The sequence below is a fragment of the Saccoglossus kowalevskii genome, chromosome 18 (genome assembly GCF_978046115.1).
Source record: "Saccoglossus kowalevskii chromosome 18, keSacKowa6.1, whole genome shotgun sequence".
Taxonomy (NCBI): domain Eukaryota; kingdom Metazoa; phylum Hemichordata; class Enteropneusta; family Harrimaniidae; genus Saccoglossus; species Saccoglossus kowalevskii.
The window spans coordinates 24,919,174-24,940,757 of NC_140658.1; the positions used below are offsets into that span (position 1 = coordinate 24,919,174).

Here is a 21,584-nt window from a genome sequence, read left to right on the forward strand (position 1 = left end):
TTTCCTATCATTCTTATCTTCAACGATCGATATTTAGTGATGTGACGTGCCCTTTACTGGCACATCTCAGTATAGCAAAGCTTGTACGCCAGCACAGCTTAGATATGCAATTAGTGAAAATGTTAGGGCTAAACATTACTCGTTAATAATCTTCCCGAAAAAGCTCTTCGTGTGCACGTTCTTCTCAATGAACACAGTCGGTCACTCCGATGATTGACATATTGTAAACGGTTGTGTAATCAATCACTAGTCTTCTCCTTCACCCCAACGAGCCGCGCCAGAACAACATACCTATAAACCACGTTGCTCATGACAAAACGCTTATTATCGTTAAAAAGTCAGTAAACATGTTCTTATCACCACAGCATGGGCAGACATGCCGCGTTAGTTAAATTAAACACAACTGTAATACGTTTCTAGCAGTTCAAACGATTTGGGGATTTTGAGACGAAGGCTAGGTTTAATTTATCATTTGACACTCCTCTTAAATTCACAGAATTCTTTTTAATTGATAGTCAGGTTTCTTTTGTTGTATTTTACCAATATTATTTATAATCTATTCCATCGCATCCGGGACATCGCTCAACTTGGAAACCCATCAGTGAGTTTGATTTACTTCAAAGCTGACATGGTTTAGGATATACCGCATAAGCGTTCATCCGACATTCCATTTCAAGGTCAAAATAATATCAAAGTAAATATAATCAACCTACTCACCCTACAGATAACAATGGTACAACCATATCTGATGAAAAACGGTCAAATCTGATATTTGTATTTAGGTGAGAGGGCAATGCGCAGCTCGCCAAAATGACGACGGTGTATTCTGATGATGAGTTCTTCAATGCCTGTGAGGATAAACGCAATGACATTGCGGTTAAGGTGGGTATGATCAAGATTAAACGAATCACTCCAACAAGTGGCGAGAATGTCTTGTTTTCAACCCAATATTGCCATCGGTAATATCTCGTTAAGCCAACATGCGGGCTGTCATCAAACTCATTGATTGATTGGTTGGATAGACTGCTCATTACTAATTAATTACGTTACTTACACAATTAAATAATGTTGCGGTGCGGACGTCTGTACCTGTTTAATCAAATGACGACTGGCTGGTTATCAGATGGCAGGGTCATGTCGGATTGGAATCTTGCATGCCTGCACGAGAACAGATATTTAATAATATGGCGTCACTTGTGTTTGGAGTAGAAGTTATTGCATGGATTAGATTAAAATATTTTTCATATTTCGCATTACTTCAGAATTCAATCTCCCAACCAGCCATAATCATTTACTGATACGCTGACTGACTTGTCAATTTTTCGCAATGTTTTCCGTCGTTTATTCCACTTATGTTCCTGATATTTCACTTGCACGACAGGATTGTGATTCCTGACTTCGATTTGGTTTGAAATTAATTCTAACATATATATATATATATATATAAACAAATGCATTATAATATTATTGTTTGAGTCATCAAATTCGGGCTCAATGAGTTATTATTTGTTGTCTTCTAACTTTGATATAACATCATTTTATGAATTATATTAATACATTTTTTACCTTGAACTCACGTTTTAAAAACTAATGTGTTTATACATGACCATATGATAAACTCAAGGTTAACTAAACTAACGGACCGAGTAGATTACAGTAACATAAACACAACGGAGATGCTAACCCAATTCTGTGTGTAGACGTAAACATACAAGTTCAGCATTAGACAATAGAAAACACACACAACAACAGTCAGCTGGTTAATTAGTTAGTTGTGATACACACTGTAAAAAGTGCTTTGGTGTCTTGTCGATACAGTATCATATTTTTCATAAGTGTTTCTAATTCTGAATCACCACTTGTCATTAAATCTTTGCTAATAGAACAGTCAAATGCACTTCAAAGACAACAGACTCTTATTTCTTTATTAACAATTTGATGCTCAAGATTATTCAACGAAAAACGAACGCTCAAATTAAAACTGGTGTATAAACAGTTTTAGTAAATTAAATACATTGATACGTTTGTAATTTAAATACACGTGTTCTGTACCTTATTCATATCAACAGACAGAACCTCTTATTGAGACTGTTGTGACTACGACTACCACTACTGAGAGACTGAGCAGACGCTCAAAGCTATGCTATGCTATTGGTGGGATTCCATTTCTGATGTGTAATAACGTCATTTCGTTCTACATATCCATCTTTTTACTGGAGGTCGCCGGGGTAAGGACTATGAACCGCTCGTACTCTCGTTTCATGAAAACGTTGCTCGACAACATTAAAGCGGGGGGGGGGGGGAGTCGTCACCTGCGCATGCGTCAGAAGGCCATAACATGTCTTTGTTTACAATCAAGCGTCTACCCATGAGACTTTGCGTTTTTAGCGTGTATTGTTATCGTCGCTTGGGACTCAATTCCCTCGCGTGCGCAGGTGACGACCCTCCCGCTTTAAATACAGTCATGCAAAATGTGAAATACAATTCCAAAGCTAAACAACTGGGCAATTGACAAGTAATTTATTTATTTCCTTCTGATCGCGACATGGAAGATTTTATTCTAAATAAGTACAGGTTATTAATATGTATTTGTTTCATTTCAATTAATCTTGGTTTATTGTTCTCAGACACATGATACGTAATTTGAATCAGTTCTTAATTAATATATGAATAGCATGAATAATATGGTTTTCGTGGTTTGTTGGTGTATGGTTTCTGCTTTCAGATACGGCCAGGATATGCAAGTGTCGTTGTCTTATTTAAAAGTGTATGGGATGCAATCACAGACCCCACCGTTGGTATTTTAATTGACAAACTTGACTCAAGATTTGGAAAAATTAAACCATGGCAAGTTTTCTTTTTTACTGTTAAAATGTTAAGAGAGTGGATATATACTAAATCACAAAGACATTAAGAATAGATTACAGTTTCTTTCATCGAAATATGTGTCTCTATGAAAGAGTTGCCGGGTGGGACAAAGTGATAACTAGACACATTATAATGTACCAATTTCGTGGTTTTATTTTTATTTTAACGATCATCATAACATAACAGTTTCTATATGTAACTAGAGGGCGCTGTTCAGTTTGCACAACATTAAACATGTTCAGATACAATTCGACTCAAAAGTGCACAGTATTGCATATCGACTCTTTCTCCCTTCAATTCTTCGCATTCTATCTTCTCTCCTCGTCGCTCTTTTTTCTTTTTCTGTATCTCTTTTTCTCTACTTCCTACATCCCTTCCCTTACCTTTTCTCTATTTTCCCATGCCTGTCTGTCTTTCATTGAATCCTTGTCCCCATCTATCTTTCTATTTCCCCACCTCCCCTTTGCACCCAGTCTGAATTTTGTTCGTGTCCAACCCACCCACATTAGCATTTTTGATATTGTAGTATTTTTGGTATTGTGTTTTTCAAACTTGTGTAAAAGTTGTGTAAAATGATGTTCGATAAAGAAAAAAAAATGCAAACTATAATAACTGATACTACAGTATGTTGCCTTTAAAATTATGTTGCCTTTAAAAATATGTTGCCTCTAAATATATGTTTAAAAACCATCAACTTAATACTTTTAACAAAATACCGAATTCAAAAGGATACATGTTTGCAAATATAAAAATTGCTTAGGTCGGACCATTTTAAGATTAGATTTTGGTACAGTACTGTATGTGTCCCCGTTATAAGAAAGCCGTGAATTATAACAAAATGAATAGGTAAATCTACAGATTAAAAAAAAATGTTCAAAAAAGTACATATCATCCTTAATAATGTGTATGTAAGTACAAATTGTTATTCCTATAGGTTAGTTGTGTCAACGCCATTCGCTATGCTCAGTTATTTCTTGTTATGGTATGTACCTGATATTAGTGACGTTGCAAAACTTGTGTACTACGTTCTGATCATGTGCTGCATGCAGACGTGTTTGACTGTAAGTATGTAATTCAAAACATATATATTTTATGACATTTGTATAACATACAGTGAGTGAGGTTAATACAACATCATTTAAGGACGATATCCATGTTAACAATAAAGGCGGCTTTTGACTATCCACTCTTTCCATTAGCGGAAACTCGTTTGTTCAAAATTGTTTGTTTGAAAATGTACCTTTTTTGCAATTTCCACTCAAAAGGGAAGTACGCAATCCAGATTTTGTTATTGTTATCAATAGTTTAAAGCGGGGGAGTCGTGACCTGCGCATGCGTCAGATGGCCATAGTGTGTCACTGTTCACAAACAAGCATCTACCCATGAGCCTTTGCGTTCTTAGCGTGTGTTGTTATCGTCGCTTGGGACTCAATTCCCGCGCGTGCGCAGGTGACGACCCTCCCGCTTTAACAATTAAAAAAAAAACACAATATATCCTGTATTGTTTTGTTTATTTGCATTTAGTGCTCAAAATAGTAATTTCAAAAAAATATGAATACGTTGTCTTTATTTATAATAGGACTTTCTTTTTTTACTTTTGACGTTTTCTCGCCCAAACGGTAGATTATTAGTATAACATGTGAGAATCAATTGTGACAGAATTGGAAACACCTGTTTATAAGATACGAGCCGAACTAGAAAAGTGGAACACGGGTATTTGCATAGAAGTATTGCCTGGTTTTGACTGTTGTCTAAAATCATAATGGTGATCCCTAATTCTCTTATAGTAGTTGGCAACTTGTTAAAGGGCGGTGGTCGTTACGCAGCGCGTGCTCGAATTTCACGTAAACAAACAATGTAATCTACACGCGTTGTGTACGTCGCGATGAGTCCCATATCGAACAGGACGCGGCGCGACGACATTTTACACTTTAAAGGGGAACCGCTCAATTCCATGGATTGCACCAAAGAATCATGAGACACTATTGTTTATGTTGTTTACAATGTTAATCTAACTGTTGTTATCCATTTTAATCCAGAAAGTAAATTTGTTGTGAGACTAGGCTTAACTGGAAGGTGCCCCTTTAAATATGTTAAATATTCGAACGGGTATCGGAGGGGAACTAAACGATGGATTTATCTGTTTGCTGACTAAACATGGCCTTTTAGTCTTATCACAAGTGTAAACGAAACACTCCAAAACTGTTATTGTTGTGTAGCGGATAAGGTGGTTAACCCATTGCCCTAATCGCTCGATGTCACGAACTAAAGGTTCGTGCGTGATTTTACTGAGGGGCCGCGTATTTTAATTTAGAGTAATTGTTAAAGCATGCGCCCAATCAATATTGGCAAAGGTGAGGGGGTTACTCAAACATGGCTCTTTAATAATGCATACATTTGTAAAAAAAAATAAAAAATAACCCAATCCAAGTAAGAAAACATCAAAACCGAACCGTATTTGAGAAGTAATTCCCCGGAACGACATGTACGATGTAATACAGATTCACCGGGGTGATTCGCTGATGGATTCGCCGGGCGATTCATGAATACAGATTCAGACAGAGATTCGCTGATGGATTCGCCGGGGCGATTCATGAATACAGATTCAGGCGGAGATTCGTTGATGGAATCGCAGGGGCGATTCACAAATACAGATTCAGACAGAGATTCGCTGATGGATTCGCCGGGCGATTAATTAATACAGATTCAGACAGAGATTCGCTGATGGATTCGCAGGGGCGATTCACAAATACAGATTCAGACAGAGATCCGCTGATGGATTCGCCGGGGCGATTCACGATTTCGGAGCGTCCATATCTTTGACGGGCTCCCCGCCAATCTCAGATTCTCACAGTTTAGACAGCTTGTAGAAAATTGGTCATACTGCGTGTCCGAGCTTTTCAGGCTTGGAGCCTATTGCAATTAGTCTATGTATTGGTTGATAAGATACGTGGTATGATTTTTTTAAATAGTGTTAAAAAAATGCAATATTATTTCGATGAAAAACTACGTATTTCAGTGAAAATCATATGAAAAAAAAGGCTCATGATTATTTTTAAATTTATTTCTTCATCTTTTTGCTATCCATAATTACGAGTTTTTTGTCACTGGAGTGATTCACATCCAAAAAAGTAGTGTGCGCCATCGCTTATAAAGAAGCCGTTTTATTTAAAATTGAATGCCGTTTTGGGATAACCTGGTTGTTTATTACGACAGAAACGCAGAGAGAGAGAATAAACTCAATCCTTTAATAGAACAATCCCCTGCAATTAGATGGTGGTCCTTTGTAGCAGTATTTAGGTCATTGTAAGTAAATACGCACACTTCTGCATAATTTTATAGTCTAGCAAAAATACAAGCAAATATGAATAGGACATTAATCATCGGAGAGCTGCGTTCAGATGATTGTTCAATGCGATGTGTGCGAACTCGGGATTATACAATATGTTTGAGTCAACATGTCAGTCCATTCTTCACTGAGAAAATGAACGTGATGCTGGCAATTGACAAACTGCGTATAGACAAGCTTGATGCAGCTCTGTAAATCGTATTAAAAAAAAATACATTTAAAGACCGTTGCCTCAAAATAATCGTGCACAATAAGTTACCGGTAGATGATGATCACAGTGAATACTTACCGCCGTGACCTGGAATTTAACATGGCTTGGTCTCTCTACACAGTGTTACCATCTGCCATTCGCTGCCATGACAATGTATCTTAGTAACAACCAAGCTGACAGGGACTCTGCAACAGCTTATCGTGAGTACAAAATATATTATGGTTTACTCCAGATAAATCATGTTTTTTTTGGATTACTAACAATATTAGGCAGGTGGGTGTCTTCGATTTCTAATTAAGGTAGCTATACATATATAATATGAGTGGGATTGAAAGCTGTCAATATTTGTGGAGCACAATAAAACACTTAAATAGAACGCTGCCCGAAAAAATAATATCATACATATATATATATATATATTATATTTTATGTTACATGGATGACGAAAATGAAATAAAATTATAGAGGACGCCGTACAAACTTGGAAATAGTTGATGTGTAAAAGAGAGTTAATTATTTTTATTACATTTTAATGACAAAGATATATCACAGTGTGTTATTACTTCACAAGGTGAAATGAATGTGGGAGTATAAATATAGTGTCTTAAATATTACCTATGGATGAATTTTAAAATGGACACCGTTTATAATGTACTTGGATTTGCTATATTGCCATTTATGTTTTCATGAAGAAAACGTGAATAGATGATTAAATAAGTTAATATTTAAATAATTACACACAGTGCGAAACGAAATATTGTCTGATATATGTTTTAAAATATAAGATATGTCAAAAATGCATGTGCAACATCTTTCCTTTTTAATTTACATTAAACAAGACACGTCTTTGCCTAAATATTTTGTCACAAAAAATGTAGTACCATTCAACAATATTAGAAACGTAATATTGTGATTGGGTTTGATCTAATCGAACTATTTATTATATTTTAGGAATGACATTCGAGGTGTTTGGGGCTTTACTCGGGGTCGTCATACAAGCGCAATTTCTGACATTTGGCATGAAGCAGGGAGGTAGAAAGAATCCTTGTGCCAACCTAGACATGACTTTACCCGACAATTTTACCAGCATAATGGATCACGGGAACAGCACGTTCAATCACACAGAATTTGACCTCAGCACAAGTATGCCAGAACAGTCCAAGGAAAAAGATCCGATGGTAATCCCATAGTTAGATTTGCATACATTAGCATATGAAACAAGTACTCATTATCATCAATTAGATACAAACATCATAATACCCCTTTGAAGCAATGTTGCTCATGTTATGCATCCATTGCAAATTTGTTGCTGACATGTGTTACATACTTTTTGGAAGTCACATTTCTCATATCAAAGTATGGTGATAATTGTGAGTGCTTTTAACTTAAATTTTTAAAGTTATATCTGTATTGAATTAATAGAAACTGGCTTACGTACTCGCAGCCCTTACTGCTGACTTGGTATTTCTTGTTTGCTGTATAGTACTGACACTTGGCACCAAAGAAAAGAAAGGTGAGACATTTGTCAATAAAAAAAACTAGTGATACGCGTAATGGGAAAGCGGTGTTTACTACTTATTCCGTGTCACTATATGCATAGTTGCATTCAAATCATACCCATACATTGGCATCATTGTTGGTTCATTGGGGCCTGTAGTACCTCTGGAGGTTGTAATGTTCCGCTCGCCCGGTAGGATAATGCTACACATGTTTGTAGTAAACAAATGATGAAATAATTATATCAGTAACACGAAATATATCGTTAATCAAATCATTGCAACCCATTTACATACTATTTCCTTGATTGTGAAATCTTACAGATGATGCCTTGGACAGGAGTAAGAGCGAAGGCTCCTTTTTAAGTGGATTGAAAACTGTACTTTCCCATGGACCATTTATTAAATTACTATTGTGTTTTATGTGTGCATTGCTAGCGCTGATGGTGAGGACTTATAGTAATCCTTCTTGCTATTCTGTATTATCGTGTCGTATTTTATATCACCAGTAAGAATCTAGTATGTTACGACGAGGAACATCAATGTCTAAATGATCAATGGGTGTTGTGTGTTTTTATCGTGCATATGGGACATACATGGGAGACAGGTATTCACGTGGGGAATAGGATGTGCACATTATTTTAGGAACATCTGACATCTCTTCTTTCTTGATTCGATTCTGTGTTCTTTTTAATGTTCTTATACATACATGTGTTATGTTTATTTCATATGCAGATAATACAAGGAAATATGGCGTTATATCTTCGGTATTCGCTCCACGTTAAAAACTTCCAATTCATTCCTTTAATTGTGCCGGTGAGTGCTGGCCAATCATATAAATGAATTGCCATTTTACTAATATCAACTTCCTCCGAAAACAGGTATTTGTCTACTTGAAGCAAAATGTTTCAGGATACGTAACTTATATGGCCTAAATGAATATTTCAGCAAGTAACATTGTTGTTGGGAAGAAAACATTACATTGAAAGATTTGCGGATACATATTTAAGATGAATTGTAGTAACGTTGCTTTACATCTTTTTAAACGTAGCCATACCATATTTTAGAATTGTACCTGGGTCGTTTTTTACATTAGGTATTAATATACGGTTTACATAAATGTATCGGCCAATGAATGTTTCTATAGAAATAACAGTCAAATTTGAAAGATCTAAATAACTTGGCCTTACAGTGATCCCATGGATTAACGTCGAATGTTAATGCAATTCTTTATTTGTATTTAGGTGTCCGCGTGTTGTAGTATTCCGATATGGCAAAAAGTAGCAGGCAAATTCGGGAAGAAAACAACGTTGGCAATCGCTCTCGTGGTATGTATGTAGAACCTTGTAAAATTCAATTCCGTTGCTCTGGGCTTCACTTCCATAATGCTGCAATGTCAAACACTGAACTACAATAACACGATTCTTTATTATTAGTGTGAACTACCGATGTATTCGTTATTATCTGTCTTACCTGGAAAACAGTATCTGATATTTCCAGTATATATTATATTGGGTTGCCTTGGAGGTGTAATGATCCTTCTTCCATGGTAAGTCATTTTGTATCACTCAAGGTAAACAAACTAACAATGTAAATGTAAATGTAATCCGAATTTTCTAAAACTTTTGGTTGTCATTTTAGGTCGATGATTCCTGACGTCATAGATGATTTCACAATAAAGACAGGGATGCGAAAAGAAGGAATATTTTATTCCTTTTATGTGTTCTTCACTAAGTTTGCCGTAGGAATGGCCTTAGGCATGTCAACGCTCGCCTTGGAGTAGGTTTTACCCATTTAATTGTACTTTTGTCACGAATTTAGTCATTGGACAGGGTCTTCATACACATATTTGTCTTATCTGCATTAGCTTCATATCCCCACATTTCACTCATGCCTAATCATGTCTAATGATTTTTCACGTATTGTGAAAAGGTATGGAAATGGACGACTGGGAACAACATGACTACACTCATTTGTTTCAGGTTTACTGGATATAAATCCGGTGCATGTGTACAACCACGTGCGGTAGGTGTGACATTAAGAGTACTGGTATCAGCACCATCATCAGTGTTACTAGTATTAAGTCTATTTTGTCTACGGCAATACCCAATAACAGAACAAACACGGGAAGAGACCAGATCACAACTACAGAAATTAAGGTGAGATGGTTCATGTGAATATAAGTATTGTACACAATTCGCTGGTCAGACTACGTCATCAAATCCACCATTGTGTTCAGGCTGTTACTAACCATATTATTTTGACTAAATATCTCCAAATATCAACTGGCAGACAATAAGTATTGCAAACCCCCAGAACATTGTAGTCGATTCGTGTAAATTGTGTCCATCGGAAATCAACCAAGGCCGAAAGTTTCTGGCATAATCAAACAGAATATGACGTGAATGGTCAAAAGGCATAGAAAAATGCTGAAAAAGTGATAGCAGATGATCTCTACAATCCGTTTTAATCATTGATGGGATTGTTCCTCTATGTAAACCATTGTCTTTGCCTCCATATTATCTCTCCATCCTTTCTTCGGTCTTATCCTTTTCTGTGTTCTCTGTCGTTACCTGCTTTGTTCATTTGTGTCTTTCATTCTGGCAATGACTTCTGCTCAAGTCCACTTCAGCTATTTTACTTTTGTCAATATATTTTTCAGTTCTTTTGCGCATTACTTCATTTTGCCGTTTATTTCTCCTTGTATATTTCCAGTAAAGACCTATTTATGCTAATCTGTGTTTATTAGTAATATTTGCTGCCAAATTCTCTTGAATCAAAACGTTTTGATTTACTACAAATACTTGGTTTGATTAATATATTTTAGGGAAAAAAACAGGTCGACTCAGTCCCAAGACCCGAAGCTTAAAGTGGAAAAAATACCAGGAGGGGAAAGTGACGTGAACGAAAATGGATACTCATTTTTTCTATTCCGACAAAGTTACTACTCAAGTTCATCTGCAGAGGGCTTATCCAATCTGTAAAACATAACCTCAGAAGTAAAATGTGGGATGCGAAAATGAGTTTTTTTCCATATGAAATGTATTATTAGGTATGATTTCCCAGTATTATTTGTTATTGTATTTGGAATATTTTTGTAATATTCAAACATAATTATTAAAACTGATATTTTGGTAATTTGAAGACACATTTCACTTTTATATATTAAGACGTGTCATCTTTATTAATAACTAGTCAATTCATATTTTATGCTTAAAGGCAAGGCATAAGAAAGATTAAATCTGGGTTATGGGAGGGTATATATTCAAACATGTATATTAACTCTTGTTTTGTGACATTTGTATATAATCTTTGTCTTTTGCTGAATTTCTGCATTATAAGTCATATGAGCTCTAATTGTATTAACACATTATTTTTAAAATATTAAACAAATCTCAATACACTAGTTGAAAAGTATACACCTCGAGATAGAGAGCTTGATGTATATAATCTATAAATTGAAATGCTATACGTGAAACACCCATACGTTATTAGAAGATATACATCACATACTTACGGGAAAGAGATCATTTTATGGTAGCACTTTACGTCCAAGCTTTTGCAAACAAGGTAAGCCACCATGAGATTGTGAAAAGGTTGGTATTTTAAGAATTGATATATTGTACACTTTTATAAAATATTTTATATCAATCCCTACTCATTTAATTCCATGACCCAAGTTATCAACATATTTACTTGAACACGACAAGAAGCTTCTCATAGTCAAACAAGACTGTAAGCTTGTGATTATTACAAGGGCCTGTTCAAAACAAACTTTGGCAGTTCCAAGCTGGCATGGGGGAAACGTTTGTCACATGTCAGTGCAGCAATGAATGTGCCAGATTATTGTGTTAAAGCAGACGCTCAGAGCTTTCTTATCGCTCACCAGTAACTTGTTCAATTGGTGAATGAAATGATTCATTTTTGGATGATTAGATTTCTACCAGGGCAATAATCCTTTCCATAACATACGTAATTGATATATATATATATATATATATATATATATATATATACTGCTGATCTTACCAACATGAACACCATATATGGCACTGTCAACAATGTTCCCTGATTCCTGTAAAGATCACACAAACCAGCATCTTGAAAACAATTTCCATTGACGGTCAATATATTCACATGGAATGTAGAAAGTCAAAATATGATACTACTATGTGTATCTTTATAACTTTGGCATTAGCATAACGTCCAGGACTACTGAAATATTATTCAAATGCAATTCTATCATCATTGACTCGGAGTTACTTGCTTACAGTCTACGCTTTTCAGTCACAGGGGCATTGCTCATATGGAGGTACCCAATTACATATTTGGAAACAAACAAACAAATGATTTACTACGTTATCAGGTAGTACCAACACTTTTGTTTCTCATCTGGAGAAGTGCTGCCAAATGCAGCTTAAATTTCATGATGAACATGCTTTCTGGTTAATTCTGTCAAAGCTGTTATACTTTGGGAAAGCATGCGCCTTGCAAGGACCCAGTCAGATGGTAAAACCCGAACACTTCTGGGCAAAGTCCACTTAGCCTAACAAGTTGTAGATGGTTCTCTTGATTTATTACATTCTACTTCACAGTTTAATGACTTCAATGTCTCTTTTCAGGGTAGATATACATTGTTTATGGTAGAATACCCGTGACACTTACTCTTAATGTTCAAGTGGTTCTACCCACTGTAAAATGGGATGTGTTTCCTTAATTTAGCAGCTTATAATAATGCAATTCAAGAACTTTGAACTTGCAAACTAATCAATCGTTCTTGTTGGTTTATTGCCAATGTCTCATTGAGTATTATGCATCTTCTAATTATCCATAAACACCAAGAGTTTAGTGATTGCCAATCTGGTTATTTCCAATTTGTTTGGGTTTCATTTATAAATTTCTAATCGTTTTGAAGGACAACAGGCTACGTATATTTGATGTGAAAACATGCATAAAGCTTAACACATGAGCTAACTATCACATGATTTAAAGCTGCCTGGAAAATATGAGCTGTTGTCATATGGTATAGATGACCTCCCTTGCTTATGTACAACATGTAATGTGTCTGTTTGTTTGGCAGGAGCAACATACTGTAAAATGACTAATTTTCACTGGGTTTAAATTTCACTGATTTACCATTTCAGGCATATTCAGTGGGTTTTAAATTCACGGTTTCGTCATTTAGATAATGTGTTCTATGCTAAATTTTACATATTCACTGTGTTTTAATTTAGCACATTTTTCCAGTCAGCTAAATAAGCTAAATTAAAACCCAGTGAGTAATTACCCCCTTTACAGTATCAACAAGGCAATATATTTCATAAAAAACATCCATTACTTTTCCATAGCAATTGTACCACATTACTACCTATAAAAACATAACCACTCATTCAGTCTGTGAAATATTACAGCTTAGCAATGTATAAATATTGAACTATAAGATATTAAACATTTGCAATCAACTGTTTACTCTGAAAATAATATATTTCAACCCAAATTTGAATATAGGTGGTTGCCATGGAAACCAAATATTAAAATTTAGATTTTGGTTATATCATACTATGGTTTGATTTGGATTTCTCAGCCCGCGTTCATATTAAACAAATAAATTATGGCAGATGATACATCTTCAAAAAATTATATACAAAACTTCAAATATGTGTTTTTGTCACATATCACATTTGAAAATTTTCCACACATTGATGTTAACTCATTTTTGATAAAAGTGACTTTATCTTTGATTTATACTTGTGACTTTCACACATTATGTACATGGTGAATTCTAGGCAGGAATGAAATCACGCCTGGGTTGTTATTTGAGAAGATTTTTTTTTACTTTTTCTCAGATGTATACAACCTGTAGAAAGAAAAATATTCAGTTTGTAAGGACTTAGTGACTGAGGGTGAATGTCAATGAATGATGGCAATCAGTTTTCAAGAAGAGTTGTAGTCCACTTCGCAATAGCTTTATTATGAAGACAATAATTGGAAAGGCCAAGTATAGTGCTGAGGGCTTATAAAATCTTGTATAAATTGTAACTGTTATACTGAGATATGCTCTCTTTCACGTTTGCTGAAGATGTCAGCATTACGTTAGTTTACCATACAGATACATGTAAACCAATGAAACTGCCATAAAAATGGAAAATTAAACACAAAGGAATTAGCGAAATCAAGTATTTCACTATAAAACCCTTTGCTAAACATCTTTAACCACAGTGTTTGTTGAATACATAAAAAGCCAATAACTAGGAACTTAATACGTCTTGAATTACTGAATCAAATATTATACAATTATGAAAAAAGCTGTCACCTCAAACTATTACCAATGAATGTATTATTAGATATTACCTTAGTTTAAAAATAAAATTATGGTGCATTTTGTAATATATGCATGACCTACCAGTACAGTAGGTGAATCCACCTCAGTGACCTGTCTAGTTGCTTTACACAGTCATGTGAATCAGTTATTCATTTACACAGATATGTAAGGTGAATGAAAATGAATGAATATATATTAAACTGACTTACAGCATCAATTATAGTTTATGGTTTTAATCAACATTATTACTAACTATACACATACGGCATTCATACATAGTAAAGTAAAATCCGTATTAGAAGCTCCGACTTTCATATAAAAATAGCACAAAACCATGCTTCAGATTTTTTGCAGCTTCTATTAGAGCATCTACACTAAATGGTGAATTTTTGGTTCTCAATTGTTCAAAAAGAATGTGAGCGACTTCTATTTGGGATGCGGCTTCTAATACCTATTTTACCAAACTAAACAAAATAATGTGTAGCATAATTCAGGTGTAAAGAATGCCAAATTAATGATTGAGGTGTGATAGAAATTCTTTAGAGTTAGTTTACACATGTACAAATTATACCATACCCCATCTTACTTTTTTTGTTAATGACATTGTATTTTGAACTGAACTATGAAATAAATATAGAATAAATAGCATAAAGTTACTTGATGTAAACATATTCATTGAGTAATTAAACAGAATGTATGTAATGCAGTAAGATGAATGTATTACTACACAATCATCCGTGACTGAAAAATCAAATACTTATATTTAAGAATTAGATACAATGCTCAATAGTTAAAAATGAATAATTTTTTGGGAATTTTTTGTAACATATCAGCCACCCTAAAAACCTGATTATTATTGGGATTTGTTTGATTTTGCTAACATTTTTTTAACAGCCACACATACAGCAGAACTTAAGATTAACATAGTTCCTGCTACTACCTTCAAATTAGGAATTCTACCAAAAGCAAAATACTCGAAGATAAATGAAAACACCACATCCAATGATCTTATAATTGCAATATAAGCAGCTTTTTCGAGTTGGACAGCCTTTGTGAAAAATAGTTGACCCACAACAGCAAATGCACCAATTAGAAATAAAATAATTCGATCTTTTCTACATTGTGGGACAATGAAGGCTTGTAAAATTGATAAAGATACACTTGAAATAATTATTCCGCATAATGCATAATAGAAGATAGGAATTAACAAGTGTATGCCAGTCTTGAGCTTCTTGAGGCAGATGTAAACAAGAGCTGCAAAGACGGCCCCTACAAGTGCGACAGCTGCTCCTTTAATGCGTGAATGTTTTTCATGGGTGTTGTTACCACCAAATATAAAGGAAGGCTGGACAATAAGCACCACCCCCGATACTGTGAATACTGCCAATAGTAAATCAATAGGACTCAGTTTCTCCCTAAGGAACATCCATGCAAAGAACACTGTGAATACAGGGTTGCTGAAGAAGATTGCAAGAGCATCACCAACACCTATGTGTTGAACAGCAAAGTAGGCACATATCACGCTGAATGAACCAGTTACACCTCGACAGACTAACCAATAAATTTGCAATGGTTTTCTTGGAAAGGTGACGTTTTTACAGACCAAAAGTGGTGCAACCCCCATCAACTGTATTAGCATTCTTGCCAGAGCAACCTCAAATGAGTGTATGTTATTTTCAAAAAATTTGACTCCTACAAACCCAGCAGCAAAAAATATACTGGAAAGGAATCCATACAACAAACCAATATGTCTGCAAAAGTTGTGATGCTTCTTTTTTGACCTCTGCAGCTTATCATCATTATTCACATCAACACCAATTTCTTGTAATTCTAGATTATCTATCAGGGTGTGGCGATCATTGTACAGATCCATTAATTACGGGATCAGGCCACTTGGTAATATGGATATTATGGCCTGGAGATAAATGAGAAAGAAATAACTCATTATCATAAACATTTGACTGTATTCCTACAACTATAATGTTAATTTACATTATCAATAAATATGATTCTTGTTATTGATATGTTTTGTGATACGTATATATGCAATGTGCCATATATGGAGCACAAAGTATACTTGAGTACACTACAGAATGGCTTGGAGTTCATCAAGATCACATGTGTATTAGTCACAATACTTCTTGCATAAAAGGCTAATATCATATTTTAAATAATTTTAAATATTCCCCATTTCTGCTGCATATGCCTCTATAAATATCCTCAGCAGGCTGTAGTGCTTTCTAAGCTTTCTTTGATGGCATAAAGTAGGAAATTTGATTTATTTTGTAATAGAAATCACAAGCAAGAGTTTTGACATAGACGCGATGTGCATACTGATGGCGAGTCCTTTGATACCTTCCAATCACCAAAGAAATTACCTAACTTAAGCTTAGTAATGTCAAAGCCGCCATCTTTGTATCTTGCGCATGCGTGGCGCGACAACCACCGTCCTTTAAATTCTTGCTTTTCGACAAAACGTCAACACTACAAATAGGAAGCAGTAACACCTATGTATAGCACTGTCTTGATAGGGTGAACTAATACACCTACATACAGTGGTCGGGCTGGGGTGGGGGAAGGGGTCGTCTGTCCGTATCATGAAGCTAAGCCCCTGAGGAAGCTTAGCATCTTAGTAGACATATAGCAAGTCTGCCAATCAAGGGTACAACACTTGGCATGAGTTCAAGCTGAAATGCTGAATTGTTCATATTACGGACACTGAGTTGCGAAAACATCAAGTTACAAAAATGACCACGCCCATATTTTAGAAACCATGCCTACATTTGCAAAACCATGCCCTAATTGTAACTCGATGTTCAATTAAACAGTTTTGAGTTATGGGCAACATGCATTTTTGTTTTTGTTGAACGTCCACATTCAGTAACTCAAAGTTTAAGTAACAGTTAAGCGAACTCCGAGTTACGGGCCGGCAACATTGATTTACTGTTTTGTTTAACGTTCAAATTTAGCAACTCAAATTTAATTTAAACAAAACAACAAATCTATGTTGTCTGTAACTCAAACAATTCAGCATCCCAGTTTGAACTCATGCCAAGTGTTGTAGTCGTTATTGGCAGACTTGCTATGTCTACTAAGATAAATATTCATTACCAAATCCTAAAAGAAAAAAAAACGTCGGCCGACGATGTCGTTAGTACAGAATTGTGTCGTAATTTGTGTCCGAGTGAATACGTCGGCGAGGGCGCAATAACTATCGCCGACCCAACACCGACCGTGTCAGGCTACCTGGATGCGGTCGAGCATTGTCGTCTGCGCGAATTTAGTGAGTCCTCGCAGACGGACTATGGCCAGCCCTTAAAACCCTGAAAAACTATGTCGGCCAATGATGTCGTTGGTACAGAATTGTGTCGTAATTTGTGTCCGAGTAAATATGTCGGCGAGGGCGCAATTCTCGGGGGCGGACATCCGGGCATTTTCTATCGCCTGGCAACCCTTGCAGTGAAAACAAAGACCAAAAACTCGCAGAAAACGGTACTTTGCGATGAGAGTCCCCTGAACAGTGTAACAAGATTAGCCCTACGTGTGTAACATATATGAATTTGGTTGTTCAGGATTACTTCAAAGTTGAGTTTGTGTTGTTTTCTTGAATTTTCACGGGCTCCACCGGCATTCCACAGCAGCGCGCACAAAGCCCATAGAAATACGTGGTACAGTAATGCGCGTCTTAGCAACGTAGAACGTCTGTGACGTAGCTCCGCCCCCGAGGATAACTATCGCCGACCCAACACTGACCTGGATGCGGTCGAGCATTGTCGTCTGCGCAAATTTAGTGCGTCCACGCCGACGGACTATGGCCAGCCCTTAAAACCCTGAAAAACAATGTCGACCAATGATGTCGTTGGTACAGAATTGTGTCGTAATTTGTGTCCGAGTGAATACATCGGCGAGGACGCAATAACTATCGCCAGACCCAACACCGATCGTGTCAGGCTACCTGGATGCGGTCGAGCATTGTCGTCTGCACAAATTTAGTGCGTCCTCGCCGACGGACTATGGCCAGCCCTTAAAACCCTGAAAAACAACGTCGGCCAATGATGTCGTTGGTAAAGAATTGTGTCGTAATTTGTGTCCGAGTGAATACATCGGCGAGGGCGCAATAACTATTGCCAGACCCAACACCGACCGTGTCAGGCTACCTGGATGGGGTCGAGCATTGTCGTCTGTGCAAATTTAGTGTGTCCTCGCCGACAGACTATGGCCAGCCCTTAAAACCCTGAAAAACAATGTCGGCCAATGATGTCGTTGGTACAGAATTGTGTCGTAATTTGTGTCCGAGTGAATACGTCGGCGAGGGCGCAATAACTATCGCCGACCCAACACCAATCATGTCAGGCTACCTGGATGCGGTCGAGCATTGTCGCCTGCGCAAATTTAGTGCGTGCTCGCCGACGGACTATGGCCAGCCCTTAAGGTAGCGAGACTATTATTTGTGTTGAAAATTACGATTTTCACATTTATTTATTAATTGATGAAATGCACTATAAACTTTCATCTGATAAAGTCAACGTAACCTAGAATGTCATGTAAGTTGGTTAAAATATAGATTTTCTGAAGGGAAGCAAGGCAGCTTCAGTAGTGTTTTCCCAAATCAACAACACAGATTTAATCTGTGTGCCTATAAGTTTCAAAGATAAACTCAAGACAAAGCAATGTTAGGATGTGTTATCAGTAGCTATCTGACACACAATGAGTGTTTCCAAACATTTGAGTGGTTTGTCTCCGCCCCTGTTTATTTCACAGATTAGTCATTTGCATATGAATGTGTCAAACACAAGGTCACACAGCCACTAAAAAAAATCATTGATTTTGGTGTTTTCATCGGCCGATTTTATCGAATTACACCTACTCCATTTCTATATTTTTTGGTTTCCAATAGCCTTATACATTTGAATGCCCCTACAACATGTTAAAACAGACCTTGATGTGAAAACAAATCGCTTGTGCTGATAAACAAGCTTAAAAATCTGTGATGTGACTTCATCAACGATTTCTAGGAGTTTATGTTTTTCAAAATACTAGGTCTTTAACAAAAAATAACGTATACTTATTGTCGTCGGATTAACACCAAATTGTCACAGCTCTAAGGTTACAATGAGAGGAACTTGAATTTGTCCAGACAAACTATTTCATGGATTATTTACCAATGTGTTGTGGTTTGAGTTGGGGGCAATGCGACTAAAACAGAAATTAAAATTCAGGACACTACTTTTCAAAACGCGTTGCTTGAATAAAACTGACCAGACACATTCAATTTACCAGACTATTGAACAACTAGGAAAAGTGGAAAAAAAACTTCTTATCACCAGCATAAATGCGTAATTATTTTTTTTACAAAAAAAGTAATTTTTCACTTTTGATTAAGTAACGCAGCGTAGAATGCAGATAAGGACATGGCAAACATGCCTTTGTAAAGCTTGAAGTCTGGCGATTCTAAAAATATATACTTTCCTGGGTCTATTTGTAGTCATTTGGTCACAATTAGAAGATGAAAACAAGCATGCAAATAATAGTCCCGCTACCTTAAAACCCTGAAAAACAACATCGGCCAATGATGTCGTTGGTACAGAATTGTGTCATAACTTGTGTCCGAGTGAATACGTCGGCGAGGGTGCAATAACTATCGCCAACCCTGTCAGGCTACCTGGATGTGGTCGAGCATTGTCGTCTGCGCAAATTTAGTGCGTCCTCGCCGACAGACTATGGCCAGCCTTTAAAATCCTGAAAAACAACGTCGGCCAATAATGTCGTTGGTACAGAATTGTGTCGTAATTTGTGTCCGAGTGAATACGTCGGCGAGAGCACAATATCTATCGCCGACCCAACATCGACCGTGTCAGGCTACCTGGATGTGGTCGAGCATTGTCGTCTGCGCAAATTTAGTGCGTCCTCGCTGACGTACTATGGCCAGCCCTTAAAACCCTGAAAAACAACGTCGGCCAATGTTGTCGTTGGTACAGAATTGTGTCGTAATTTGTGTCCGAGTGAATACGTCGGCGAGGGCGCAATAACTATCGCCGACCCAACACCAACCACGTCAGGCTACCTGGATGCGGTCGAGCATTGTCGTCTGCGCAAATTTAGTGCGTCCTCGCCGACGGACTATGGCCAGCCCTTAAAACCCTGAAAAACAACATCGGCCAATGATGTCGTTGGTACAGAATTGTGTCGTAATTTGTGTCCGAGTGAATACGTCGGCGAGGGCGCAATAACTATCGTCGACCCTGTCAGGCTACCTAGATGCGGTCGAGCATTGTTGTCTGCGCAAATTTAGTGCGTCCTCGCCGACAGACTATGGCCAGCCCTTAAAACCCTGAAAAACAAGGTCGGCCAATAATGTCGTTGGTACAGAATTGTGTCGTAATTTGTGTCCGAGTGAATACGTCGGCGAGGGCGCAATATCTATCGCCGACCCAACATCGACCGTGTCAGGCTACCTGGATGCGGTCAAGCATTGTCGTCTGCGCAAATTTAGTGCGTCCTCGCCGACGGACTATGGCCAGCCCTGAAAACCCTGAAAAACAACATCAGCCAATGATGTCGTTGGTACAGAATTGTGTCGTAATTTGTGTCTGAGTGAATACGTCGGCGAGGGCGCAATAACTATCGCCGACCCTGTCAGGCTACCTGGATGCGGTCGAGCATTGTCGTCTGCTCAAATTTAGTGCGTCCTCGCCGACAGACTATGGCCAGCCCTTAAAACCCTGAAAAACAACGTCGGCCAATAATGTCGTTGGTACAGAATTGTGTCGTAATTTGTGTCCGAGTAAATACGTCGGCGAGGGCGCAATATCTATCGCCGACCCAACATCGACCGTGTCAGGCTACCTGGATGCGGTCGAGCATTGTCGTCTGCGCAAATTTAGTGCGTCCTCGCCGACAGACTATGGCCAGCCCTGAAAACTATGGCGATTTTGATTGCAAAACAAATGAGACAAATAATGTACCTATTTCTGCCCGGCTTTCTGAACTAAACCAATCTTCTGACCTAGCTGCTTTTTTCAATAGTGAGGTCTTCTTGGAGTCATCAATGGTGGTGATCGAGGGATCTTCGACACCGATTCTGACACTGGTGCCTGAAGGCGCGGTCATTAATCAACAATAACAAGTCAGTCTCCAGTTCTAATGATGCTATTAATGATTAACCACGCTTTCAAGTCATTAACGTCTGTCGTGTGTCATCATTCGATTCGTGTGGTTGGAAACCATGTAGATCACGGTTCAGACCGATTCTCAATAAAGTTGAGGTCAAAGGTCGTGTTATTGTTTCGCGCATGTGCATAGAAACTACTAGTTATTAAAATCACGGTTGTGCTGATG

General features: G+C 37.2%; 2 protein-coding genes and 1 long non-coding RNA gene across 3 annotated transcripts; 1 reads left to right on the forward strand and 2 right to left on the reverse strand.

Annotated features, from left to right (window-relative positions):
* Positions 1-810: 810 nt before the first annotated feature.
* Positions 811-10,908, forward strand: LOC102803231 (sodium-dependent lysophosphatidylcholine symporter 1-B-like). The gene is made up of 14 exons (XM_006820157.3): positions 811-882; positions 2,070-2,228; positions 2,726-2,847; positions 3,803-3,929; positions 6,550-6,628; positions 7,380-7,606; positions 7,851-7,941; positions 8,249-8,370; positions 8,660-8,740; positions 9,169-9,252; positions 9,361-9,473; positions 9,566-9,703; positions 9,907-10,083; positions 10,752-10,908. Exons 1-14 carry the CDS (start codon positions 811-813, stop codon positions 10,906-10,908), a joined length of 1,749 nt encoding a protein of 582 aa, XP_006820220.3.
* Positions 10,909-15,099: 4,191 nt separating this feature from the next.
* Positions 15,100-15,885, reverse strand: LOC100366368 (solute carrier family 35 member G1-like). The gene has a single exon (XM_002737747.2). The coding sequence runs from the start codon at positions 15,883-15,885 to the stop codon at positions 15,100-15,102; it is 786 nt and encodes a 261-aa protein (XP_002737793.2).
* An 18-nt stretch (positions 15,886-15,903) lies between these two features.
* On the reverse strand, positions 15,904-21,478 carry LOC144357788 (uncharacterized). Its single transcript, XR_013421721.2, has 2 exons — positions 21,212-21,478; positions 15,904-16,161 (listed from the first exon to the last, which is right to left on the reverse strand). It is a non-coding gene; the product is annotated as an uncharacterized LOC144357788 (long non-coding RNA).
* Between the last annotated feature and the right edge of the window lie 106 nt (positions 21,479-21,584).

Bases quoted from the DNA above. Each gene is read 5' to 3' on its own strand.
- LOC100366368 (XM_002737747.2), bottom strand. From the start codon at position 15,885: ATGCTAATACAGTTGATGGGGGTTGCACCACTTTTGGTCTGTAAAAAC.
- LOC102803231 (XM_006820157.3), top strand. From the start codon at position 811: ATGACGACGGTGTATTCTGATGATGAGTTCTTCAATGCCTGTGAGGAT. The intron at 6,629-7,379 runs GTGAGTACAAAA...ATTATATTTTAG, and splicing joins GGACTCTGCAACAGCTTATC to GAATGACATTCGAGGTGTTT. The intron at 8,741-9,168 runs GTGAGTGCTGGC...ATTTGTATTTAG, and splicing joins TCATTCCTTTAATTGTGCCG to GTGTCCGCGTGTTGTAGTAT.